This window comes from Dermacentor silvarum, chromosome 7 (genome assembly GCF_013339745.2).
Source record: "Dermacentor silvarum isolate Dsil-2018 chromosome 7, BIME_Dsil_1.4, whole genome shotgun sequence".
Taxonomy (NCBI): Eukaryota; Metazoa; Arthropoda; class Arachnida; order Ixodida; family Ixodidae; genus Dermacentor; species Dermacentor silvarum.
In genome coordinates this window covers 14263983-14291936 of record NC_051160.1, presented here as the reverse complement: position 1 = coordinate 14291936, position 27954 = coordinate 14263983, and the positions used below count along the sequence as shown (strand labels likewise).

Sequence of the window (27954 nt, the reverse complement as noted above, 5' to 3'; positions counted from 1 at the left end):
AAGCTTGAGGCAAACACAACGACGTCGTCCAAATAGACGAGGCAAGTCTGCCACTTCAAGCCTGCCAGTACTGTATTCCATGACGCGTTGGAAAGTCGCAGGTGCCGAGCAAAGACCAAACGGCATGACCTTGAACTCGAACAGTCCGTCTGGTGTTATAAAGGCAGTCTTCTCCCGGTCCTTCTCGTCTACTTCGATTTGCCAGTAGCCGGTTTTGAGGTCCATCGACGAAAAATACTTTGCGTTCTAGAGTCGATCCAGCGCGTCGTCAATCCGTGGGAGGGGGTATACGTCCTTCTTCGTGATCTTGTTGAGGCGACGATAATCGACGCAGAAACGTAGGGTTCCATCCTTCTTCTTCACTAACACCACGGGGGACACCCACGGACTCTTGGATGGCTGGATGATGTCGTCGCGTAGCATTTCGTCGACTTGTTGCCTTATGGCCTCGCGTTCGCGCGCCGAAACTCGGTACGGGTTCTGACGGAGTGGGCGGACATTTTCGTCGGTTATGATGCGGCGCTTGGCGACAGGGGTTTGTCGAACTTTTGACGACGACGAGAAGCAGTCCTTGTAATGCAGGAGCAGAGCTTTTAGTTGTTCTTTCTTATGCCTGGGAAGGTTCTGATTGACGTCAAAAGTTGGTTCAGGTACTATAGTCGTCGTTGCAGGTGCACTGGAATCCGTGAAGGCGAAAGCACTGCTGGCTTGTACTATTTAGTCGATGTAGGCGACCGTGGTGCCTTTGTTAATGTGCTTGTATTCGGGGCTGAAGTTCGTGAGCATCACCCTTGCTTTCCCTGCACGTAGCTCAGCTATGCCTCTAGCGACTGCAAATTTCACGGTCGAGCAGTAAGTGATGATCGCCCTCGATGACGTCTCGTAGGACGTGGGAGAGTCCTTGGACTTCGGCGTACTGCGGCGTCGAACGGCGATTGTATTGCCGGTTGCGCATCAATCCGGCGAATAGTTCCTCTTTGACACCCCGCATCAAGAACCGAACCTTCTTTTCTTCAGACATGTCGGGGTCGGCGTGGCGGAAGAGGCGAGACATCTCCTCCGTGAAGATCGCGATGCTCTCCTGAGGCAATTGCACTCTGGTTTCTAAGAGAACGTCTGCTCTTTCCTTTCGTACGACGCTAGTGAAGGTCCTCACGAAGTTCTCACGAAAAAGGTCCCACGTAACCAGGGTGGTCTCTCTGTTCTCAAGCCAGGTCCGAGCAGCGTCATCCAACGAAAAATAGACATGGCGCAGCTTGTCCTCGTCGCTCCATTTGTTGAACGTCGCGGTCCGCTCGTATGTCTCCAGCCAGGTTTCAGGGTCTTCAGCCGATGATCCACGGAAGGTCGGTGACTCCCGAGGTTGTTGCAGCAGGATGGGGGACGCTGGGGCTGCCATTGGGGTCGTTGACTTGGCCTTGATCGCCGTGGTCTTCTCGGGAAGAAGTCCGTACTCCGGCAGAAGTCCTTGCTGCCTACGGCTAGCTCGCTGCTCCTTGGCGACGTTGGCGTTGTCCTCCGGTTTCGGGCTTGGATCGCGGCTTTGCGGGGGCGTTCGCTGCATGAACGCACTAGCACCTCCACCAGATGTCACGTAGTAGTGACGCTGAAGTAAACAGTCCTAAAACTGTGTATGACGAGACTGATTCTTTATTGGGCGAACCTGTGCCCACAAAAGCAAGCTACATTCGAAGCACAACGAAAGCGGCGAACACAGTCGGCGGTCATCGAACATCTGATCAGTGGCGAAGCGCGTCGGCTTTTATACCTGAGTCATCGAAGGTTCCAGATTAATCCCTGATGCCCGCGTGTCTTCCAGAAAGTTCTAGACAATTCGCGTCGGTCATACGTATAATCAGATAACATAAGCGTCGGTGAAAACAGGCAACGGAAAGAAGCATCGATAATGTTCTAGAAACTTCCGATACAGGCGCGTCCTGCGCCGAGCAATAACGTTTAACATTTGTTAGCCAGTGGAAAGCGGCCACCGGTGAAAGATAAACATGTATACGTGTCAATATGCCATACAAGAAGCCTCTCTACTCACTAAGCACCAGTCCAATAACATCAATATTTATACCGACTCCAGCAAAGCCATTCGCAACATACAACGCTGACTTCGTGAAACCAACCTACATCACATTCTAATATAATCCTGTAAGCGCATCCCGAACATTACAATAACCTTGCGTTGGGTACCTGGTCATGCTGGTATCAAAGGAAATGAGTTGGTACATAAACGTGCCCGCGAAATTAACATCCGGGTGCCCACGATTCCCTGGCCAAATCCAACGACAGTGGAAGACGCCGCCACGTACAACACGCAAATAGCTGAACACTACAAGAACATCAGGGAAAACTGCACTATTTTACCCCACCCACATCCTTCACTAAACACGGAACAAGCACATGTCCTTCGCAAAGTTCTGACTAGCACTCTCCTCACCCCACTCATGCTCGCCAACTTCGGATGGCGTAGCACAGCTCACTGCCCCAACTGTCCGGAGAAAAGGTCAGATACAGAACATTTCCTGTACTCATGTAACACTGCCATTACCTCTCCTTATTTAACTTACCCCCCCTCCTTCCTGGTGTGCTTGGCTTCACTCGGACTCGGCAGATCATCAACGGAGCAAGCGCTCTTCTTTACTGGGCCTTAGTGCTGGCCTTAAATCAAGTTTCTTCCTCATCTGTCTGTAATTACGATCGTTGGTGCACCATGTCTCAGCACAACATTCTCTATGAAGAAGCGTGACACCTATGCTGCTGTGCCTCGCTGCAGCGCCTTTGTTTCGGCGTAGCGAGTAAGATAATCAGTCGCGACAATAACATAGCGGTTTCCTGCACTAGACGCAGGAAGCGGGCCCAACAGAGCCATTCCGACCTGTAATTGGCTCCTGTGCTTGACAACGTTCTGCTTGAATAGACACTAACCCTTTCAACGTCATGCTACAACTGCACAAGCCAAGCTCCCAAACCAACATTGCTGGCATCAGTGTGAAGTGTCGTAGGGGCTGTTTCGTTTAGGTGGGCAAGTACTGGGGTCGTTTGCAGGTGTTGCCGCAACTCATTAAATGCAGTTTTCTGTGCTTCACCCCACACAAATGCCACGTCATCTCTAGTGAGGTGAGTTAATAGAGATGCAATGCGCGCAAAATCTCCTATAAACCAACGATAATACGCGTAGACGCCTAGAAAGCGCCTGACAGCTTTCTTATCGGACGGTACGGGGAACTGTGCGACGACGGCCGTTTTACAGCGTAAGCTGTTATGGGCTCATTCCAATAGCCGTTTCGGTTCGCGATGATGCCGCCGCCGGCGTTTGGCGGCGTAACCGCTATCGCCGGAAATGCGAAATAAAGTACCCGCTCTCCGCCGGGATCGAGCCCCGGCCCGCTGCGTGGGAGTCGGATACTTTACCACTGAGTCACGCAAGCGCTTGCTATCAGGTAGAAGAAAAATTCCCTTCTTAGGCAGGAGCGCAGGCGCAGACGACCCGAGCCTCCGCCAGTATGGCGGCGCCATCTAGGTAATGTGCCTGCAACCGCCCCGTGCGACGAGATACGATTCAGACGCAATGCGATTCAGACGAGGCGCGCAATAAATGCGATCCCGATGTGAGATGTGCGCCACGTATTCTCGGTACCTCTTCGGTACACGTTATGGCGTCTCCTCGCAAGGTACGAACCGCTGCTGAAGAAGCGAATCGTAGAGCTACGTGCGCGGCTACAACCAGGCATCATCGGGCTCAGCAGACTGCTGTGCAGAGAGCATTACAAGCCGCAGCTCGCCGTCGACGCCGGGTGGACAGTTCACATCGTTCTCGTCAAAATCGAGGCGAAGACACTTTGCCGCGAAGACCTCGTGCGTGGTGCCGAAATTGGAGCTACTCTTGCGCCGCTCAACCAGCTTACGCTGTGACTGTGCTGCGTGTGCCGCGCACGCCCCTTTGACTTTTTTTTCAGGATCGGGACGAACACCAGCATGTCTGACAACCCCCGTGACGTAGAAACTGCAGTTCTTCAAAGCAAAAGTGGCATTTATCTGGCTTCAGCGTGAGGCCTGCCGACCGGATGGCTTGCAGAATTGCTTTGAGTCGTTGTAGGTGGTCGTCAAATGTTGAAGAAAACAATGACGTCGTCAAGATAGACCAAACAGGTTTTCCACTTCAGCCCCGAAAGCACAGTATCCATGAGCCTCTGGAGAGTAGCGGGCGCAGAGCACAAACCAAAGGGCAAAACGTTAAGTTTGTATAGTCGATCTGGCGTCACAAAAGCGGTTTTCTCAAGGTCTTTGGGTCCACCTCGCTTTGCCAATATCCACATTTCAAGTCCACCGAGGAACAGTAACGAGAGTGTCGGAGCCGGACGAGGGAATCATCTATACTGTGGGAGCGGGTACTCATCTTTCTTTGTAACCTGATTTAGCTTGCGGTAGTCGACACGGAAACGCAGGCTACCGTCCTTCTTCTTGACTTAAACTACAGGCGATGCCCAGGGGCTCTTTGACGCTTCAATTACGTCGTCTTCGAGCATTCTAATAACTTGCCCCGGCATCGCCTCACGTTCCTTTAGAGCCACACGATAAGGGTGCTGGTGAATTGGTCTGGCCGTATCTTCACTGATTATTCGGTGCTTAGTTAAGAGCATGCGACCGACTTCTGATGTTGACGCAAAGCAGGCCTGGAACTCGGCTAGTATCGCGAAAAATTTTTGTCGCTCTTCTTGCAGGCAAGGTAGTACTGACATCACCAGGAGCCGGATCTTGTGTAGATGCTACCTCGAGGAGTGAAAAGCACCCTTGAACATCTGCAACACCGCTAAATTAGACCACAGCCACGCCCCTCGGAAGGTGCCGTCGCTCCGTACTGAAATTTGTCAGTAACAAATTCGTGTGCCTCTTGCGTCTGAAATACCGTGAGTCAATAAGAGCGGGGTTATTTGGTCTGCAACTCCTTCCGCGTCGAACGGCGCGTAGCATGATACAGAAACAAGGGTGCACGACCGAGGCAGGATGATAACGTCGTAATCACTCAGGCCTAATGAGTTGCGTGGTGGTTTCAAGCAATGAACGGGAGAAGGCTTATGGTTTAATCAAACCGTCTGGGATGTTGATGATCGCGCCATACACCTTCAGTAAGTCCATCGCGATGATCAAGTCTTTACAGCACGCGACGAGAATGACGAAAGTGGCGACGAAACATGCACCTCCTATGTTGACTCTCGCCGTACATCCTCCAGCAGGCATCAGTAACTGGCCGCCTGTAGTCCTTATATGGGACACTGTCCACGGCGTCTTTACTTTCTTGATACGAACTGCGAAGTCCTGATTTATTATGGAGAAGTAAGCACCAGTGTCGACCAAAGCTGTCACTTCCTGCCCGTCAACAAAAACAATAAGGTCCGCGCTTACAACTTCGTCGCTGTTACGGCTCGTCGGCGTCATAGCGTCCTGCGGTGGAAGCAACGGGGCTTTTTTATCGTCGTGACGGCTTGCAACCTTGCTCCCGGAGGTCACCGCCTTTAGTTTCCCGGCGAGCGCTAGCTGACCTCCGGCCCCTGAGGTCAGTGAAGTGCGACCTATTGGTACCGGCGAGTGGGTAGGAGACGGAGAGCGCGACCGGCGGCCCATGTCCACCTGGTGGTTCGGCAGCGAGTCTTCGTCATTGGCTCGGCGATCGTCAAAATGAGAGCGGGTTGCTAGGGGTCCTTCAAAAGGAGCTTCGCGGCGAAGTGAGTAGTCATCATTGGCACGTCGACCCTGAAACCATCGGCGAAGAGGGCGAAACGGTGTGGCGGAAAATTTGATCGTCACCACCGCAGTTGAAACAGAGTGCGTTTTTCGAAACTTCGGAAGTCACGGAGGCTCTTCCTGGGGTGACAAAGGTGTGGTGGGCGGCGGCGGGCGGTACAGCGGTATCGACATAACAGGTGGTGGACGTCAGGCAGCGGCGGCGTAGTTCATGGGATGCGATTCGGGATTAAGGTTGGGAGACAAGAACGCTTGCCTGATTTCGTCACGTATGACTTCGGTGACAGACGCCACTGGCGGTTCTATTCTCGGGGTCGCGAGCTTCTGAATTTCTTCGCGAGCAATCCCCCTAACCAAATCACGCAGATAGTTCTGAGTGTTAACAGTCATGGCAGCGGCGTTGACCGGATGGCTGCTGAAAAAGCGATCGTACGGCCTGCTTCGTTGATGAAGTGCACGCTCAATAACCATAGCTTCCTTGATAAAATCCGCTACGGAATTTGGTGGATGGCGCACCATTCCGGAGAACAACTGCTCTTTTCCGCCGCGCATGAGGTAACTTTACTTCTTATCATCCGTCATGTTAGGGTCGGCTTACGACACAGAAGTGCCATGTCCTCGGCGAACATTGCGACGGTTTTTTCGGGTTTCTGAACTTGTAATTCAATTAGCTGCTGGATAGATAGATAGATAAACTTTAATTCAAAGATGGTTTTGTCTTGCCCCAAGGGGGCATCGCTAATGGTCGGGGCCCCTAGTCCAGGGCTCCGCTGGTTCTTGCCATCTTCTCTGCTCTCTGGATCAGCTTGAGCTGGTCGTCGAGGGCCGAGCTGGACAGCAGTGCCTCCCATTGCTCCCTCGTGGTGTTCGTGTCATGGTGTTCTATGTTGTGTAACGCGCACTCCCACGTAATGTGGTATAGGGTTGGTGTGGCCCCACACCCTGGACACGGTCCAGTCGGCCGACACTCGCAAAGGTGTCAAGGAGCTGCTGGCGGAAGGCACTCCACGTCGACAGATTGGCTTCTCGGTTTCTCAAGGGCAAAACAAACGTTGGTGAGCATTTGTTTAGAATTCCACTCATTGAACTTGGTGACGTGCTCAAACTGGTTTAGCCAGTCTTCGACGACTTCAAAGGCGCCACCGTGATAGCTATTCTGAATCCGTGGATGAAAAATGGTTCCCTGTAGCGGCCTGGACGATAGGATGCTTTCGGGATTTCTTGGCGGCCTGGTGTCGGCCATGGGCGGCGATGGGTAGCGTCTGGACCAAGGAGGTTTAAAAAAATTCCTTGGCCTGGACGAAGGTTCCTGCAGCGGGGTGAGCTCCGGTGCAAGGCCTTGCAACCAACGACGGAAATGACGTACAGGCGTTGCAACGGGTGACAATGTCTCCGGGCTGGATCAACTGCTCCCAGAAGGGTCCGGGGCTTCAGGTAGTCCTACCCCGCACCTCCGCTAGTGTCACAGTGCAACGAAAACAGTAGACAAGGACCCTTATAAAAAAATCAGCTTGCCTGCTTGCGCTGATGCATCAAAGCAAGAGCATCAAAAAGGTGATCGGCACCCCCATGGCCGCCAGCACGGAGACGCTCATGCAGCTGTGAGTCCACAACACCCTCGACGAGGTTGTCGAGGCATAGCAGACGGCCCAGGTCGTCAGGCTATCTTCCTCGCCAGCGGGGAGGCGGATCTTGGAGGCGCTGGGCTGCAATCCCACTGCCGTCAGGGAGAGGTGGTGCGCGCTCGACGCGGAGACGCGGGAGGCACGTCACGGTCTCGCCGTTCCCGCGCAACGTGCACCCGCAACACAATGTACGCAGACGCAGGGACCGGGCGGCCGCACTCCTTAGATCCGTCGCTGGCGATCCGCGATCAGTAGCGTTCGTCGACCCCGCCCAATACGGTTCATCCGACCGATTCGTGGCAGCCGTGGTAGACCACAGGGGCAACCTCCTTAACGCCACGTCGGTGCGGGGCTCGTCTCCGGCACTGTCGGAGAAGGACGCGGCGGCCCTCGCCCTCCGGGACGAGAGCAGGGCGCAGGTCTACACGTATTCCCGGGCGGTGGTCAGGGCCTTCGCCATGGGTATGGTCTCGAGAGAAGCGGCCTCCCTGCGTTGCGGCAGGAGCGTCTCCCCCCACGTCAACACTTGGTTCCCGGCCCACATGGGGCCTCAGGTCTCCCCCGTCGTTCCCAACGCCAACGAGCTGGCCCACGCCCGCGCGCGCGAACTCACCCACCGCGCCGGGGAAACGCCGCTCGAAGGCGCGGACGCGGGGCTCCACAAGGACTCGCTCCACATGTTTAACGAGATTTCAAAGCACTATCAGCTCTGCAGGAGGGTCTATCCCCCGCCCCACGTCAAGCTCTCCAGGCCTCAGTCTTCCACCCTTCGCATGCTGCAGACCGGGCCATATCCCAGCCTAGCCAGGGTCAGCAGGTACGTGCACTCGTTCGAGCCCGATTGTCCGGATTGCGGCGATCCCTTCTGCACTTTAGAACACATGCTCTGGCGTTGTCCCTCGTTACGGGACCATGATAATCTCACCACAGAAGAAGAGTCGGTGGAGGCGCTCAAGAGCTCCGACATGGCTGCTCAGCTATGGGCTGTCCAGAGGGCCCGTGGCGCGGCGGACAGGCACGGCCTGCCCGTCCCGACATGGGAGCGGCCTGCAGTGGCTCCTCCTTGATACAATTGCGTATGGCTCATTGAATGTGAACCATGTTGGCCCGCGAAGTGCAGTCACCGAAGAAACAGGCCAAGCACGCCTAGTAGTTGGCCCGCGAAGTGCAGTGACCGAAGAAACAGGCAAAGCACGCCTAGTCCTGATGAACTCACATGTTTATTGCATCTGAACCAGAACGCCGACTACTGCGGCCACTTATTACTTGCCCGCTAGGCATGGCGTAGCAGCAACACAAAATGGCAGCGCTGCTTGGGGGCGCTGCGTTCCGGCAACTTAAACATTGTATCACTCCTCCCCTCTTAAGACACATGCTATGGGGAGTACTTGATCACAGGTTTTCGAGTTCTTGTGCTACGCCGCAACTTTGGAGTGCAAGGTGCAGCCATGACAGGGTTGTCCACGGCGCAGGTACTTCCGGATACACTTCCAGGCGATTGTTTCTCATGTAGCACGTCGGGTGCAGCTGGGAGATGTATGGCTGGTTCTTTCTCATGAGGCACATCCGGGACAGCTGGAGAATGTATGGGCTGCTGCTCCAGTTGAGGTAAAGCTTCTGCACCAGCAGGACGAAATGGCGCTGTCTGCGCAAGGCGCAAGTGGTCATTGTGTCGGTTCCATGTCGAGCCGTCTTGACAAAGGACATGGGCCGATGGTGGATTGACATCCAAAGCACCGGCAGGTACCCATAGTGCACCTGTGCGGAAGTTTCTCGCAAAAACTTTTTCTCCTAGCTGGAGTATAGTGGTGCCTGCCGTGACCCTCTGTCAGTGTCACGGAGTGGCATATTTTCGAATGGTTTGGACGCTGATTAACGACACGCCGAATTACGAGCGTCAAAAACGTGGGCTCCTGACTGTGCAGCGTATAATTTACTCGACATCGACACGCCGAATTACGGGCGTCAAAAGCGTCGTGGCCGCTCGGGCTGCCATCTCGATTCCAGACGCGACACGCCGATTACGGACCCAGAAGTGTGCGTGTACGTCTGCGTGGTATGCCGGGTTCCACCTTGGCCCTTGACATTGGGAGAGAGGAGAATCTGCGGTTCTTCGTCCATGGTGAAAGGGCCGCGGCCAAGACTGTTGGGAGCTAGAAGCCGTGAATTCGGAGAACTCTACATACCGGCAGTTTCCCTACATAGGGAACTAGGGAAAGGAGAGGCTATTTAAGCGCAGGTTTTGGGCCCTGCTGATTAGTCTAGAAGCTGAACCTATGCGCTGCTGAGAAGCCGTTGGGGGGCTAGTGCCGTCCAGTATCGCCTGGGCCGCCTGGCCACGTCGGAACTCCGAGGAACTTGTTGACGTACGAGACGTCAAACCAGCGTCTGCAACGAAGCTCACGGTAGTTCGCCTCAAGTTAGCTCAACCTGCTTGAGAGAAGACGTCAAATCTAGACTCCCGGGAACCCCAGCCCAGCAATTCGTATCCACCTCGACAAGATCGGACCGCCAGCATTCTTCGGGAAAGCTTTGTGCACCTACTTCACGGTTCATGGACTTGCTGCTGCTGCCCGGCCACGCGTATGACATCGTTTGTTTTTCTTTTGAACTTTGCTTTAGTGAAATACTGTTAAGTGTATTCTTGTGTATTTGATCCTCGCACTGTTTCATTTTGATATCTACTGTTAATTGTTCGTATTTATTGTCTTCATCATTGTGATATATTAAGTTCAGGTGTGTTAGTGTGTCTTGTGCTTTTTTATTATTTTATTTTATTGATTTGTGTATATTTATCAGCCGATAAATATCTTGTTTTTTTTTTGTTTACTCCCGACTCTGACTCTTTTTCACTGTGCTCGCTTGCGTACGGAACGACCAACCAGCTTGTCTACCCCGACGATCGATTCGCGCCGACGACGAATCGGAGACAGCTGTGACAGTCAGCATTCAACTTCTGTTTCAGTTGTTTTAAGAGCACCGATGCCTGTAGACTAGGCCGCAGGACATCCAACGGAGTCTTGACCACTCTCCCCATTAGGAGCTCACATGGTGGCCGACCAGTTAATTCATGTGGGGTTGTCCGGTAATGAAATGAGAACCTGGAAATCTGGGTTTTGAAATCGCCAGAGCCAGACTTCTTAAGTTGGTTCTTTATGGTCCGTACCACTCGTTCTGCTGCCCGGTTCGAGGCAAAGTGATACGGTGGTACAAGCATGCGGCGTATTCCGTTTCGAGTTAGGAACTCAAGGTACTGTGCACTGGTAAACGCAGGGCCATTGTCAGAGACTATTACGTCAGGGAGGCCGTGCTGAGCGAATGCAATTCTCAGGGCAGAAATGGTAGCTTCTGCAGATGTGGATGACACAGGGAAAACTTCTATCCACTTCGAGAAAGCATTCACGATGACTAAGAACGTGTTTCCAAGAAATGGTCCCCAAAATCAATGTGAATGCGTGACCAGGGTCCGTGCGGAAACGGCATGGCATATGTTGGACAGGTTGCGCAGCCCATTGTTGAGCCTGGCACGTAGCGCAGCTTTTCACACTGTTGGCAATGTCATTGTCTATGCCTGGCCACCAGACATGGCTCCTGGCAATCATTTTGCTTTTTTCAATACCAGGGTGACTGGCGTGAAGTACTGCAAGTACTTGGGCCTGCAGTGATTTTTGAACCACGACTCTTGATCCCCATAATAAGCAGCCTTCATGGAGACTGAGTTCTGAGCTTCTTGTGTTGAAGGGGTTCCACTCTGGCCCAGCTGGGAGGCTCTCTCCTTTCAATACAGAATGCACAACATGACCCAAAACTGGATCGTTCCTGGTGGCTCGTGCCATCACAGCAGGTGAAAGAAGTCGTGGATAGACCTCCTCCAACATGAAAATCTCGGCAAGGCCAGGCAGTGCGGTGCTGTCGTTAGGTAGTGGCCAAGCTCTTTTCCAGGCTTTTATACAAGTGCGTACTTGTACGCGGATAGCTTGAGAGCCCACCTGACCAATCTTGGTGATGCTTGCACAGGGACAGGCTTGTTGGCACCCAACAGTCCGAGAAGTGGCTTGTGGTCAGTGTATACTTCAAACGTTATGCCCCACAAGTACTGGTGGAACCGATCTACACCAAACACGAGTACCAGGGCCTCCCTGTCAAGTTGACTGTAGTTTCGTTCTGCTTTTGACAAGCTCCGTGAGGCAAAAACAATGGGATGTTCTCGACCATCAGCATCTTTGTGAGCCAGAACTGCACCTATGCCATAAGGTGACGCGTCACAGCTGAGACACACAGGCCTGTCAGGGCGGAAATGCACGAGAACTGGAGCTGAGGTCACCAGGTGATTGCAGGCTGTGAATGCATCTTGCGGATCCTGACCCCACTCCCATTTCTTTCCATCACGAAGAAGAGAGTGCAGGGGAGAAAACTGCAGAAAGATTAGGCAAGAAACGCCGATAGAAATTGACAAGTCCCAAGAAACTCTGAAGTTCTTTGACGTCTTTTGGCGAAGGGGCATGCAGAATGGCAGCCACCTTGTCGACGTTCGGGGAAAGGCCTTCCTTACTGATGATGTGCCCAAGATACTGCACTTGTGGCACGAAGAAATGACACTTCTCGAGTTTCACTTTGAGGCCAGATTCTTGAAGCTTGCGAAGCACAGCACTGAAGGTTGTTGAAATGCTCAGCATCATTAGCACCTGTGACAAGAATGTCGTCGAAATAGACGGCCACATGTGGTAGACCTCTCAGCAAGTTCTCCATCTCACGTGTAAATATAGCAGGAGCTGCGGAAACTCCAAAAGGCAAGCGGGTGTACTGAAACAACCCCATGTGTGTCGAAACTGTGACGTACTAGCTCTGGAGGCCTCATCAAGCACTACCTTGGTGATACGCGTCGCGCAAATCCAATTTGGCGGATTTCCCCCCCCCCCCCCCCCCCCCCCAGCAAGGACAGTCCAGAGGTCCTCAATCCTTGGAATTGGATATTTGTCCACTGTCGCTACTGGGTTGATGGTGACACTAAAATCTCCACAAATTCTGATGCGCCCATACCTTTTTACCACAGGAACAATAGGTGCCGCCCACCTTGATGTTTTCACTGGAACAAGGATAGAATCTCTTCTTAATCGTTGTATTTCTTGTGTGACTCCATCTGTCAAGGCATATGGCAGAAAGCGTGGCTTGAAGAAATGGGGCGGGGCATCTGAAGGAACATGTAATGACGCTTTAGCACCTTTGAACGTACCCAGACCTTCTTCGAACACTTCTGCAAAGTCTTGGATTAGGTGTTTGATGTCAGAAAGTGCATGTATATTTACTTCAACATTGGAGAGGCCGATGCCCAGCTCGCGCATCCAGTTGCGTCCTAGCAGAGTAGGTGAACTGTCGCCGGTCAGAAAAATGGGTAGATCCACCTCCTTGACATGAAACTTCACAAGGACATCAGCCTTGCCTTCAACTTTTTTTCATTTCCCCTGAATAGCTTCGCAGAAACACTTGCGACGGCTGCACATTAACCGAAGAAAGAAGCTGTAGAAGCCGCGACTTTGCAATGACGGAGACGCTTGCCCCGGTGTCCACTTCCATGCGGAGCGGCTTGCTGCAAACGTCAACGGTGACGGTGAACGGCGGAGGCGGTTCGGCGTAGTTATTTGCCACATGTCGTAGACTTCTGAAGGCGAAGCTGTAGCGGCATCTTCATCTTTTACAGTGTGCACGCGAAGGCGGTTGCTTCGCGACTGCGAACTTAGTGCAGTGGACGAACGCTGCTTGTGAGGAATGCTGCTTCGGGCTTGGCTGTCCATTCGTTTCGTGTTGCAAACTTTCGCCAGATGGCCCCGTTTGTGGCAGTAACTGCAGACGGGCTTCACATGCTTGCATTCGGATGCAAGGTGTCCACCCCCACAATGATAGCAGGTGACGGCCACGGAGCCTGACGAGACGCGGAAGGTCGAAAAGGTGCCGTTAGTGCAATCTCCCCGGCATTCTTTTTTGCTGCTTCCATCGCTAGGGGTTTCTGCACGGCATCCTGGAATGTGAGGTCCGCTTTTTCCAGCAATCTTGTTTGAACGTCGGCGTTGTTCACAGCACACACAATACGGTCGCGTATCATGTTTTCTAGTTCGGCACCGAAGTTGCAATGCTCAGAGAGGCTTTTCAGCGCTGTAATGAACCCGCTGATAGATTCGCCTTCCGCGCGAACTCGGGAGTTGAAACGGAAACGCTGCACGTCTGCAGACGGCTTCGGGCATTAGTAGTTTCCAAGAACCAAAAGACTCTGTTCAAGGGTTTTGTCACTCGGCTTGTCAGGTTTTACCAAGTTGCGAAGCAACGCATACGTCTTCTGCCCGCAACAACTGATAAATACGGACGTTAGCTTGTCTTCCGCGATATCGTTCGCCGCGAAAAATGCTTTGAGTCGGTACACATAGCAGGGCCAGTCGTTTCTTCCCCCCTCGAATGGTTCGCGAGTCCACCGAAATTTGGCATGTTGAACGGGTGGAACGCAGACTCACTTGAAACTGCAGTGCAGGAACGCAGACTCACTTGAAAGTGCCGTGCAGGAACGCCGACTCACTTGAAACTTTTCACCTCGTCGCCCGTTGATACAACTGCGTATGGCTCATTGAATTTGAACCATGTTGGCCCGCGAAGTGCAGCCACCGAAAAAACAGGCCAAGCACGACGCCTAGTAGTTGGCCCGCGAAGTGCAGCCACCGAAGAAACAGGCAAAGAACGCCTAGTCCTGATGAACTCACATGTTTATTGCATCTGAACCAGAACGCCAACTACTGCTGCCACTCATTACTTCCCGCTAGGCATGGCGCAGCAGCAACACAAAATGGCAGCACTGCTTGGGGGCGCTGCGTTCCGGCAACTTAAACATTGTATCACTCCTCCGTAAGGGGTTCTCGGAGTCGCTCCTCAGGACCTAAAATTAAGTTCATTGTCTGTCTGTCTGTCTGTCTGCCTGCTTGCTTCCTATACCATGGCGCATACCCACTACGGCGGATTGGCTTGTTTTAGTAGTGGAGCGTAGAGACGTCCTCTTTGTATTCTAATCTCTCCTAGGCCGATGCACGAGACGAAGCTTAGGAAACATGGAGGAAGTTGTTGTTGTTGTTGTTGTAGCCTATCACGCCTGTGGCTCCTACCCACGGAGGGGGATTGGCCAAGAAATGGGTGGATTATTCCAAATTAATATGGAGGATACATTTCCGAATATCTATGAAATTAGTATTTTGTTCCCTTCCTCCATGTTAGGAAAGCTCTCATCCTTGTCGTTGTCGTCGACATGGAAGAGACACGGCAATATATAATCAGCAGTAGCAAAAGTAAAACATATTTGCCTGCCCCATTGAAATGGTCTTTTTATAATGTTTCTTCTACTCCAAATTAAAAGAAATATTTTTAAGAATTGGTAATCGAACCCAGGACTTCTGCGTGTGAGGCAGAGATGCTACCACTGCTTCACGTAAAACATTGATTCCTGCTGGACTTTGTGACATGTCGTCTCCCCCCATGTCATCACTTGGTTCCCGGGCCACATGTGGCCTCAGGTCTCCGCCGTCGTTCCAAACGCCAACGAGCTGGCCCACGCCCGTGCGCGCGAACTCACCCACCGCGCCGGGGAAACGCTGCTCGAAGGCGCGGACGCGGGGCTCCACAAGGACTCGCTCCACATGTTTAACGAGATTTCAAAGCACTATCAGCTCGGCAGGAGGGTCTGTCCCCCGCCCCACGCCAAGCTCTCCAGGCCTCAGTCTTCCACCCTTCGCATGCTGTTTCGCCACGTTTTGTCATCTTTATTCCTGGTGCTAAGAGGAAATAGGATTCCACCAATTCAAGATGAGGGCACATTTGTCTTCGTGACGCTTTTCTTTTTTCGCATCTAGGCTTGTTTCTCTACTATTTTATGCAAATTATACACAAAACTTGGCTGTTTCACAAATGCACTACCTGCGGTAGCTGTTAAAATCGCCTTTCTTTTAAAAATTGTGAGTTATCGCTGTGTTGATATATTGGCGGTCGAAGAGAAGTACAGCAGCACAGATTCCGTAGATGCTTGCTTGGTCGCACAATTGAATAATTTATGATAGCCAGTTGGCTCAGTACCGAAATTTGTGTATCTAGCATGGCCATAACTGTGTGTTTAGGCGTGCGTGCAAACAGTACGCCTGCTGCACTTCGGCCGAAGCTCCAGCTGTTGAAGCACGCCAGCCATCGCCACGTTTTGTCGTCTTTATTCCTGGTGCTAAGAGGAAATAAGATTCCACAAATTCAAGATGAGGGCACATATTCTCGAAAACACAACGCTTGGCGCCACAATAAGCGTGTATATGGGCGTTGATCACGAGTTTGTACTCGGTACGTGTCATATCAGCCCGTAGGCCGTTCGCCATTACAAGCAGATGGAGTCACGCGGGCGGCGCACTGATTGCCGGCGCTAGTACAAGGAGAATGAGTAGAGGCTAGATTGCATTCAAGGAATGTTTTATCGAATACGACGGACTTAGTAGATGTCCTTCGCCCTGACAGTAATTGCTTAGAAATTGTAAAGGAATGCAGAACGAAAGGAACAGCAAGCTTGCTATGATGAGTGAAACCAACACTCTCAGCACGATATGTAACGAATACTTATTCTTTCTTCGTATTTACGAAGCGATGATTTTCTCCCATAGCCACGGGCATCATACCAGCTAACCTTATTCTGTGAAAAATCTGCGTGATAATTTTCAACTCGGTCTAACTTAAAAATATGGATAGCCTCGGAAAGGCGCATATTCTGCATATTTCGGATTTCTTTTCTGTCAATGTTTTCTCAGCAAAAAAAAAAAAAAAAACAAAAAAAACACTACCCGTTTCCCCAACGTTCTTCATGCCGTTTGCTAGAATTTGCGCATAAACATTTCCTGATTAATACTGCTTCGCCCTACACTCATAATATAACCGTTTCAGCTAGAGCGTCATACTTAACAATAGATGTTCCAAGTAATACTTCTTCAAATCAAACGACAAAATATAAAACCATCGAAAATGATCGCATTTCCGGCAGTATATATATATATATATATATATATATATATATATATATATATATATATATATATATATATGAGCAATCAATTTTGATGACCAATGCAGTTATCTGGATGAGTTCATATTCGCGAAACTGTAATTTGCTCAGTTTATGTCCGTGCTTTATATGTGCTATCGGGCTCAGTGTGAATGAGCAACGCGCAACCGCTTTGCCACGCGCTCGCGCGTTGTAGCTCATGCTGAGCGAGATGGTACGTCGATTGACACCTTAGACGAAGGTTATTACTAGCATGCTCAAGCCGCAAAACCTTTTGAAATTGCTTGTGGTATTTTCGTGTAAAGTCGCACTGGTAACCTTACCTCCTTGTTAAATTAGGGCAAGGTAATGAAGAATGTGTCGGAGAACCGGTGAGCGCCTGCAATAATTCCGGTGTTAAAAACAACCTAGCATCGACGTCCAAGACCCTGTGTGGCTCAGAAAATGGCTCTCAAGATACGCAGGACGGAGAACACTTCACTGAGGATGACGATCCATATGAAGCGTACTTTTACAATTTGACTTCAAAGGAATGCCAAGACTACCTGGCTTGCGGATATCCAGACAGAAGCAAAGTAAAAAATTTTTTCATGCTTAAGAACGTGTGTGAAGAAGAGTGCAGGTAAGTAAGTTCTAGTTCGTAGTGTTTTTTAAAGCATCAAACTTATGTTCTCTTGTTAATGCAACAGAGCACTATATCAAACAACTAAAAAATCGATTAATCAAGGTGAATGAAGGCTCATGAAGTGTGGAAACCACTAGTAAAGTGGACATGCAATATAAACACCGCATAGTAAGATCTAAGTGCTGTTAGGCTGATGAAGTGTAGCAACCACTAGTAAAGTGGACATGCAATATAAACGACGCATAGTAAGATCGAAGTGCTGTTAGGCTGATGAACTGTAGCAACCACTAGTAAAGTGGACATGCAATATAAACAACGCATAGTAAGATCGAAGTGCTGTTAGGCTCATGAAGTGTAGCAACCACTAGTAAAGTGGACATGCAATATAAACGACGCATAGTAAGATCGAAGTGCTGTTGGGCTCATGAAGTGTAGCAACCACTAGTAAAGTGGACATGCAATATAAACGACGCATAGTAAGATCGAAGTGCTGTTAGGCTCATGAAGTGTAGCAACCACTAGTAAAGTGGACATGCAATATAAACGACGCATAGTAAGATCGCAGTGCTGTTATCTCCAAGATCAGTGTTTATCTTTTCTTCTTATTCTCCATAAATAAAAAGTAAATTATGGGGTTTTACGTGCCAAAACCAGTTCTGATTATGAGGCACGCCGTAGTGGGGGACTCCGGAAATTTGGACCACCTGGGGTTCTTTAACGTGCACCTAAATCTAAGTACACGGGTGTTTTCGCATTTCGCCCCCATCGAAATGCGGCCGCCGTGGCCGGGATTCGATCCCGCGACCTCGTGCTCAGCAGCCCAACACCATAGTCACTGAGCAACCGCGGCGGGTTATTCTCAATAAATAGAAAGCGATGAAAAATAGACCACAACGCAGACCCGGTGGAACCGGTCTACCAAAGCCTCCTCCTGTGGCTTGAAAGAAATTTATTGCGATAACAATTGTGTGGGCACTCCGGGCTAACTTGGGCCGTCGTCGTCGCGGTAAATATATCAAATTAAATATATAAATCTACAAAAATAGAAATGTCCACAGGCCATATTCAATCATGTTACCTCCAAGCACACAAGCTCGGTACTCTATACCATAAGCCACAGACGTATGTTTCTAGAGGCGGAATATAACACCCTTAAGAACTGCCCGTGTGCGAGCTACGTGGTGCGAGCCAACGCATTCAGGCGTTTGGTGCGTTTGCCGAACGCCGACGCTTTCCCGGTGGTCCCATGTCGTGCACAAATCAAGGCGCATCGCCTGAAGCACCACCTCGTGGAGGACAAGGATCCTATACTTCAATGTTACCAGCTTTTGGCAACGACATGCGTAAGGACAGTGCGCACCGACACCGCCCTCACGCCCGCATGCGGGCGCATCTGTTAACGTCGTGTCCGAGGGCAGCGCAACTAACTTGCTGAATGGCTCACTGCTACCTATAGCGTGCTATGCATGGAAACGTCTAGTATTGCTCTGTACGGCTCTCGCTACAGCGCTATCCAAGTTTAAAGGAAAGCTACCACCCACCTCCAGGCCATCCCCATTCTAAAAGTGGACGCGAACCATTGGAGACGACAATCTGCGCAAGCGAATCCTATAGACACGTTCGATGCTTACCTTGGCGAGACGGCCGTCTCGCCAAGGTAAGTTGGGTCAAGGTAGTTTGGTCACGAGGTCCGGACCTCGTGACCCAACTACGTCAACCACGTCAACCCCTGATGACAATATTCGAGATCTAGGGGAGGAGAATGGGCTATAATAAATACGTTTCAACAACAACCACGGGCGCGTGCTTCATCACGGCCGCGTTGCGAGACGCCTGATAGCTGCCAGGGTACCGTTCCTTCTACACAACAGGAGTTTTCTTGCGTGCTGCGTCGCGCCGAGATTTCGCACCCGCGTTTACTTTGGACATCGTCTGATGAGTCCGAGCGGAACGCTAAACCTTGCTGTCGCTGTCAACGCTTCTTCATTTCGGCCGAAACTGCCAGTTTTATTGCGCTAGCAATTATATGGACACTCAAAAGCAGATTTCTGCCGTCGGCGTCGCCGTCGCCGTCGCCGTGAGGTTCCGTATGACGTCATTTGGAGAAGAAATCGTCGCCGATAAGATAAGTGGTTCTTGAGGGAAAGGGAAAGGTTGGCGCTATCTTCTGCAGCCCTTGAGGGAGCACGGCTCAGTCGCCGATGATAAGTGGTTCTTGAGGGAAAGGGAAAGGTTGGCGCTATCTTCTGCAGCCCGCGCGCCGAACGCTGTATGTGCGAGTGAAAGGGCGCGAGGGGCGCGTCTTTCACGGGGACGCTGAGCCGTGCTCCCTCAAGGGCTGCAGAAGATAGCGCCAACCTTTCCCTTTCCCTCAAGAACCACTTATCATCATCATCATCACGGGGAGTGAACGCACGGCGGAGAACAAACGCGCGTTCTGCGCCGTGCTCGCTTAAGGGCTGCAGAAGTAGGCGTCTCTGTTCTCCTTCACAATCACCATATATGTAGAGCAAACGCGCCTTCTTCCAACGAGCGAGAGGCCGTGGGGGAGGGGGAGGGAAGGGAGGCGACGTTTAGCTGCGGCACGCAGTGCCTATTTATATCAGAGGCTCCGGCAACAGTCACCAACGCCGCACGCATTTTGAGAGAACGCGGGCAAAACGCCGATGGCGTTGACAACAGTTCTGCGTGTTGTTGCTACCAAAGCCGCTCACCTTACTTCGTATGACATTGCTGTGTTGCTATCGCATTCATTGCTTCGCCCTTAGGGCGAAACTGTGACATTTTTTTCATAGAACTCCCAGTATTGAAAACTGGACAAGAGACAAAGAAAAGAATCGAAGACAAGCGCTCACTTGAAACTCGAAAGCTTCCTTTCAGGCATCAAAAAACAGTGCACACACGAAGTCACACGACATAACAGCGCTGTGGTGTGGTCTCTACCTCAGTGCCCGTTTCCTTTTACACGTTTAATCGTTGATCAAGGAAAATGGGAAAACTTCGAGTGCCCATCGCTAAGCACTCGCCCCCAGCAGGCCTTAATCACCGGCCTCCTCCATGATCGGATGAGACTCCTGCTGCTTCTCCTTCTCTTCCCTTCCTCTCATCTTTATCTCCCACTTCCACTGACGCTGCGCCGTGCTCCCTATTGGGCAGCAGAAATAAGCGTCATTTTCCTCAATAAACAACTACTACTACTAGGTCCAGCTCTGCGCGAAATGATTGACTAGAGTGAGCAAAGGGGGAAAGGTACCTCGCCAGTGAAGTAGTAGAACGTAGCAGTAAGCAGCAGACGCTGAACCCATGCGCAACCATGCTGAGAGTAATTTATTTTCCCCCGTTATTGCTTTTCCTTCGATTATTTTGTTTTGATAACTAAACCCGATGGCAACTTTCTGTGGCAGCACAACCAAAGCTACGTGCTCGCGCTTGCACATGGTGATCTTCTGCTCTTGTCTTTCTACGCCAAGTGTCGACGTTTGGCTGGCGGTTTACAGGAGAAGAACCAGACATGGATACCAGAAAGCCGAAACTAGGAACACCTACTGACGAAAATCCTTGCCTTTAGCAAGATTTTTACTTATGAAACAAATTTTGAACAATGAATGTAAAATAATAATCCGAACGATTTGTTTTACGCTATACGTAGCTTCCAGTTACTGGCATTCGTGGACTACATGCAGATTCGCAGTAGAAAAATGTGTGCTTCGGCTCCGTAGCTTTGGCTGTGCTGCCACAGAAAGTTGTCGCGGGGTATATTTGAACAAGATCAAAACAACTCCATTTGCAATTAAAAATGCCCCAGCTGTGCTGTGCTTCGAAATTAGTGTATCATGTTTAAAGTATAGTGTCGTTACTTCACGCCAAATGAAATATTCAGCCTTCATTTGCAACCGTAGCTAAGGTAACTTGATACAGAACTCGAAGAAGAATTGGAACTTATCCACTGACATGCCGGCCGCACTTTAAAAGAGCACCGCACCAAATCTGTGTGTTTAATCTAACAAGAAAACACGAAACATAAACTACATCCACAGAAGGACATATCCTAACGAGCAGGACCCCTCCAAAAGACGGTTACATCTAATCAATTTGTACTGACAAGTGTACCATTAACGTCTAGATAGCATAACTTAGAATTATTAACCTTCTTGGAGCTTTTGACTTTTTAACGAAAGGGTCACAATGCATCAGCGGTACTACAGTATTATTTAATTAGAGACAGTGTATGAAAGGATGGCCAGGTTTTTATAATTGACGTGCGTTCGGTTTTCTTTATATTTATTATGCTGTCTTCTGATCACATACATACTCATTTGTGTGTATTTATAATAAATCATTTGGTACTTATTGTGAACTTACTTGCCCTAGAATGCACACTATTGAAAGGTGGGCCATATTTTTACGGCCAAATACTAGCTTCCTGGTGCATACTTTCGTCAAGAAAAGTGTTGTTGTTCAAGGGCGAGAACACGCTACTAAATTATGCAAGTGCAACATTACCTGGTGTTCGTGTGATATTACTACATCTCTCCACATAATGCGAAACTAGACGTCACAGCAACTGTTACAAATGTAGCTCGTCTAAATGTCTACTCATGCCAACCATAGCGTGAAGTCTGTATATTTATTCTCGCGTTTATTTTCATGTTTCTCTTATTAATCAGGGAAACTGTGCGTTGAGGTATTTGTTTTCTTTTCTGTTACAGGGGTTTCGACTTATCGAACATATACGGGAACAAAAGCAACCGGACGATTTAGGGAGCTACAGCTCATGGTGCTCGATGTTTCTTCCTTCAGATTGGTTTCCATCCCTGCGATTCTACGGTTATTGTTTCACTGGGAAGCAATTAAATAGTATTTCTGTTAACTCACTTCTCAATCCCTGCACTTCTACGGCTATTTTTTCACTGGGAAGCAAATAAATGGCATTTGTGTTTTCAAAGCGAAAATCTATTCGGCTACCTTTCCAGAATTCGGCATGTCCGCTTTCCTACCGAATAAGCAGTGCCGATCTGTGAGATGATCTAACCAAAACTGGGTGTATTCAAGAAACGATGTATGTTTTTAAAGCAAATATTTTTGCTTGCCTGTTTCGCCCGTTTTCGTGGTATGTCGGCGGAGTCGACGATGGTCGGTGGTCGGACTCGGCAAGGAAAACGTTCGTTCGTTCTATTCGCTTACATGGACCCAAGGACCCAAGTAGCATGGTAGGTGAATATATTATAGGTGCGAACTGGATGCATCATTTTGATGATGTCCAAAATTCCTTTTCCCGAAGAAAAGAAATATGCACGTAAATATGCACAAGTAGGTCTGAACAACGATACGCTCATATATGAGATTCCACTAGCGGCCAGAAGAATCGCATGAAATAAATTTCGCTCACAGTTCTTTATCACTCGCTAACCATAGTCACGCTGCTAATGCAGGCAGAGTGAGCTAAAACAAAGTTTGTCGTTACATTGTAGGTCCAGCGTAGTTCATTCTATGGTTCGTGCCACCAGCTTTGGCACGCACCTTCAGTTTACTGCCGACACAATTTATTGCTAGTAGCACCGTATTCGGTCTGGGAAGCGCTTTAGGCTCTACTCACTCGTCGATTGTGCCGAAAGTGGGTCCTAAACTGACCTGTGCCTGCAAAATATGCCCATAAAGTATTGTTCCCGTTCTCTTACATCTAGTTTTAAGCGTACTGCTAACCATAATTCGTGGGTGTTGAATAATGGATGCTTTAAGTGGCTCTCCTGTGGGTCTTTATATTGCACAGGCTACGGTTCCACTCTAACCGAACCGTTGTCAGCTGCGCTGCCAGATTATGGAAAGAGGCGTCTCGCCTCTTTTCATTCTTTGGCATGTTTATGGCCACGGTGCGTTGTGCCTCAGAATTAAGCTGCTATCACAATATAAAGGGTGCCTATTGGCTGTCGTGAAAATATTCTGAACAGAAATGCTCACAGATATGTCAGCATTAGTTATGCGATCTAAGGCATCCAATGAGGACGGACCACTGGAATAATGTTCCAGTAACTCTTCCGGCAGAATATGTGCTCCCTATATATTAGCCACACTGTATTGGTCAGCGTAATTCTATTGTGTGACACAAATTTACTGCGCAGCCAGAGAAGATACTGTCAAACCATCACTTTTAGAGCCAAACACACAGACATCTTTATTTTACCATATTCTGGAAATCATAACCGAGCCCAGCTTAGATTAACAACATTAGCTTAACTTATGCATGCAGCTGACTTGCTGCATGTAAGCAAAAGACACCATTGAGAAACTAACAGGAATCCGTGTTGTAGAAAATCCAAGATATATTTCTGACTAAACGGGTGCTGACAGGTGGTGCAGCTTTCAGCACCCAAATTTGGCTGGAACTGCAGAGTTCAAACGAATGAAAATGTGTGCAGGCACGGCCACTCCTAGCGACAACACGCGAACCGACTCCGTGGAGCGCCACCGCCGGGGCCTCCCGAAATCGCACGGCGCGGTTCGCAATCAAAGTGATAGGCGGAGCACCCTGCGCGACACCGCGCATGCGTTGGTGTCTATATGGATCGTATGCACTAGCGGCTCTCAGTATTCATGCAAATGCGATGAAAGCCAAATGAATGCAGGCTGATTTGTGATATGCTCTCTGCAGCCTCACAGAATTTGGAATATGAATAATACTTCCACGTAGTTTTCGTCTGCTAAGGATGATTTTAAAGTGATTTTTTTTTTCTTTTGTAATAAGATAATGCTGATTTTAAAATTCCGGGCTTTGGAATTTTTCCGAAAATGAATGGAAATTATCACTTTTCCAGGACTATGGTTGGCAATGCGGCAAATCCACATGGGCGACAATCGCCGGAGCCATCCGGCCATGCGAACAGCTGTGGGGCCAACAGCTGGGGCGGTATTCTTGGGTGATCACTTTCGTGGATATTGTTACTTTAGTGCGATATTGTGCGAATCAGCACCACACATGCCTGCATTTAGGCCGACACCATTTCTGGCGCTGTACCAAGGTCGCTATCTTTGGTGAGGTTTGTACCAAGGTCGCTATCTCACCAAGGTTTGGTGAGCTGTACGTCTTCGTTATTCTCGGCAATGAAAATGCAGCCGCGATTCTATCGCCTTTGCATCTAGAAGAATGCAGCGAAGTTCGCGACCTGACATTTAATCCTAATTTACATGGCGGGAAGGAATGCTTATTTATTCCGAGAACGCGGTGCATGGGCTGCAAGAATTGACGCCTGTAACACCTCGTCTCCGGTGCTTCTGTGTGGCGTGATTGGGCACCGCTGACCTACGTCATGCCCATCCGTGAGCTGGATCGGCAATCCATACTGTCGAGTGAATACTGATTTAGTCACAAAACTTAGTTGTCGTTGACAACGCGGCAATGCGAACATAGAAGCAGTGGGATCGGGAGCGGTGGAGGGAGTAACTGTAGCAGACGACGCCTATCGCTTTGGTTGCCCTCGTGCAGCCACACTTCACGTGGTTTCGGTGGTCGCGCTCCGAAGAGCGCTGCCATGTTCCCACTAGCAATGGCCGCACCTGTACATGGGTTACCTCCTTCCCATAATAAGCGCCTTAAAGCTGCGTCTGGAACACGTAAACGTGGCAGGCTTGGAGACTTGCACACGTCTTTTGGAATTCCGATCTTTGATCTTTTGTCTTATAAAGAATGTATCTCCCTCTTTCATGAAAGCGCTAACAGGCGGCCTTCATGGGAGGGGGGGGGGGGGGGTTGATGAGCTGCTGCTCAATTCTTCTTCGCTAAGCGCAGCTTATGGCTTGTCTGATATTGACAGAAGTTTTTGGCTGTTAAGCTCATATAATCTATCGGGTTGATATTACGTGCCTCATATACAAACATTTTTATGACTGTTGGACATGAACACTATAGAGAGCTGAATAATATGCACCATTATATTAAATTACATTACAGCTTTGGTCACTTTTTCAAGGAACGTTAACGTTTGCTGGCTTCCGTTACAATTAGTCATTCAGGTCTAAATGACTGACGAGTGAATGGTGCCGAGAGAAGGTCCTTCAGATGTTGTTTGACGAATTGAAAGGGCGCTTCTATGAATGAATAGCAATGGCCAGTTCGGAAGGTTACTGTGAAGTGCTTCGAACATGGATGAAAACGCCAGTGCAACACATGCAGCCACAGAACAGAATGTGACAGCTTAAGAGCCGCGTTTTCATCTGGACAGGGAAACTTGAACTCACATCGATAAAGATATGCCAGTGTAGTCTGCGATTGGCGATAATTGCCAATCTAGGACACATTTTCTCCGCCGAACGGTTTCCAACCACCAAAAGAAACTTCGCGTCGTCCAGTCGGAGTGCGCGTGCGATCCGCTCGTGCGGATTCTGCGTACACCAAATTTTGTGACACGATCCGCCTTGCAGGCGTTCGCACCGATCCATACGCAGGCTCAACAGAGGGTGACTTGAAAAAGTTCAGGCCATAAGAGTGGCTTTTTACAGCGTAGCTGTTAGCCTCTAGCTCTTCGGAATTGTTGGTGTCCACGTGCACGCTCTTCGCTCACACAAAAATGTGGGCCGATCCGGGAGACAGTGCAAAGAAGCCGGAAGCGCACAGTATGCTGCTTCTCGAAGAGGCATCACATGACGTCATCAGGTGAAATCATCACTTTATGAGGACGTCATCACGTGACGTCATCACGTTTACGTAGTAGTGCACCAAGTTGGGCTAGTTGGTTGAAGTTCATATTAGAAAGAATTTAACTGCGCTATGAACAGGGACAAAGGAGGACGAAAAAGGACCTGCGCGCGTGTTGTCTTTTTCGTCCTCCTTTGTCCCAGTTCATAGCGCAGGTAAAATCTTTCTAATATGACGTTTGACGTAATGACGTCACCTGATTACGTCATCAGGCAATATCGTCACGTGACGATGCCGTTATCACGTAACGTAACGTTGGACGTGATGATGTCGTCACGCGATCTTTGGCGTGATTACGTAATCACGTTGCGCCATAATGGGCCGATCCCTGAGATAGCTCAAAGAATCGGGCAGTGTACAGTGCACCGCTTCTCCAAGAGGCACCACATGGCGTCGTCAGGTGACGGCACCACTTGACTATGACGTTATGGCGTGACGTCACGTTTGACATTATGACGTCATCAGGCAATATTGTGTCGTGACGATGCCGTTACAACGTAACGTAACTTTTGATGTGAAGATGATATCACGCGACCTTTCGTGTGATGACGCCATCATGAGACGTTTTAGTTGATGACGTAATTATGTTTCTTCATCATGTCGAATGTGACGTCACCACTTGGACACGTGGAGTTTGGTACCATCGGATGTTAACGCCGGATTTTTCACTTCATGGCCCATAGATGACTTCGTATTTATAAAGAATACCCCTCTCAGCAGTTGTAGTGGCGGTTTTCTACAGCTTCGCTGTACATTACCTTTCGCAACTAGAGGCTAACAGCTTCGCTTAAAGGCATGAATGCCCAATTGAACACTGCTGAGTGGTCCTTTGAGTTTGGAACTCTTCGGGGGCAAGCGAGAGCGTTGACATGTTTGGCGCATTCTGATTTGGCCTTACAGAGGCGCAGTTAGAACGCAGGCGAAGGCTTGGGCGGACGAGAAACGCACGAAAGAAAGAAAGAAAGAAAGAAAGAAAGAAAGAAAGAAAGAAAGAAAGAAAGAAAGAAAGAAAGAAAGAAAGAAAGAAAGAAAAAAAAACATTTCACCGAACGGAATATATTGCTTTCGCATTCCAACACGTAAGCAGTCTTAAGTGTCTCTGCCGCTTCTTTTTTTTTTTAGAGAAATATTCACAGTGTTCAAAAGGTCGTGACCCCACACAACATTTTTAGCATCGCATTGAAGTGTCAGCAGCAGCTGGGCCTGAGGAATGCAACTATCTAAAGATATTTGCTAGGTCAGACACTTGGACGCCCGCACAGTCATTCGCAATAGACCTTCAGGGCCTATCAGAAATACCGATGTTAAGCTTCGCTCTAACCTTTTTTTCGATGAGATCTGAAGTAGGAGGTAACTCGTGCGGCGGGACAATTGAATAAGATTGCTCGCTTCAGAATCAGCTTACGAGACGAAAGAAATGTGAACGGTTATCTTAACTGCGAAACTGTTTAAGCTGGCGGTAGTCCGGTGGTGTATGCGTGAAATGTGGGCCGATCCTGAGGGTTGTGCAGAAAATGTCCAAGCGCGATGGCACATACTCCAGTGTACTAGCGAAGCTGTTTAAGCTCGAAAATGGTCCGTCGAGTGTACGACGCAAAACCTCCGCCTGGCGACGGCGTCACCATGCGTCGCCTAGCAACGCTTCGCCCCAGCTGCGCCGACCGCGCCGAGCCTCGCTACAGCTGCGTGAGCCATGACGTCATCACTCGTGCCGCGTCGCTTCGTCTTAGCTTTGCCGAGCCATGACGTCACCGCGCAGTGCGGAGTGGTTGCCACGGCTGCGCAGAGGCGGAGCTAAGCCGTGACGTCACTGCGCCGACCCACAAGATATATAGCTCCACGTTGCCACCGCGGTGACGCAAAAGCCCCGCCGTCTACGCGCCGAGCACATCGCTGCGAAGATGGGGCGGCCGAAGAAGAGTGTCACTCCCGAAGAAGAGGAAGCGTGGCGCGAAAGCCGCCGCGCCGCTACTGGAGTGACACGACTTCGGTCCGATCCCGAGTATCGCGCCGCCGAAGCGGCTGCGATTCGCAGAAGATCCGGAGTTACGAGCCAGCGAAACCGAGCAAAAGTGTTTGACCATCCAGAAGCGCGTCCAGATGCTTTAATGACTGAGTGTTCATTGCTCCTTGAGCTGTCGATGATTGCGGGGTGATCTTGCGCAAAACGCGGCCGAGTCTCGAAGCATAACCTCGCAAA

General features: G+C 49.9%; 2 protein-coding genes across 3 annotated transcripts in view; both read left to right on the top strand.

The window, feature by feature from the left end:
- LOC119458584 (uncharacterized) overlaps nt 1-27954 on the top strand; it is a 360297-nt gene that overhangs the window by 90014 nt on the left and 242329 nt on the right. The gene's annotated exons all lie outside the window — the stretch shown is intronic.
- Nucleotides 1-27954, top strand: part of LOC125946624 (uncharacterized) — a 203621-nt gene that overhangs the window by 34405 nt on the left and 141262 nt on the right. The window contains exons 4-5 of one of the 2 annotated variants that reach the window (XM_049670230.1): nt 16780-17062; nt 21775-22017. The exons of the other annotated variant lie outside the window; for it this stretch is intronic. Coding sequence (XP_049526187.1) covers nt 16780-17062; nt 21775-21826 — 335 coding nt within the window. The 3' untranslated portion in view covers nt 21827-22017. Of the gene's footprint in view, nt 1-16779; nt 17063-21774; nt 22018-27954 lie in introns of those variants that run through there. 2 annotated transcript variants of the gene reach the window in all.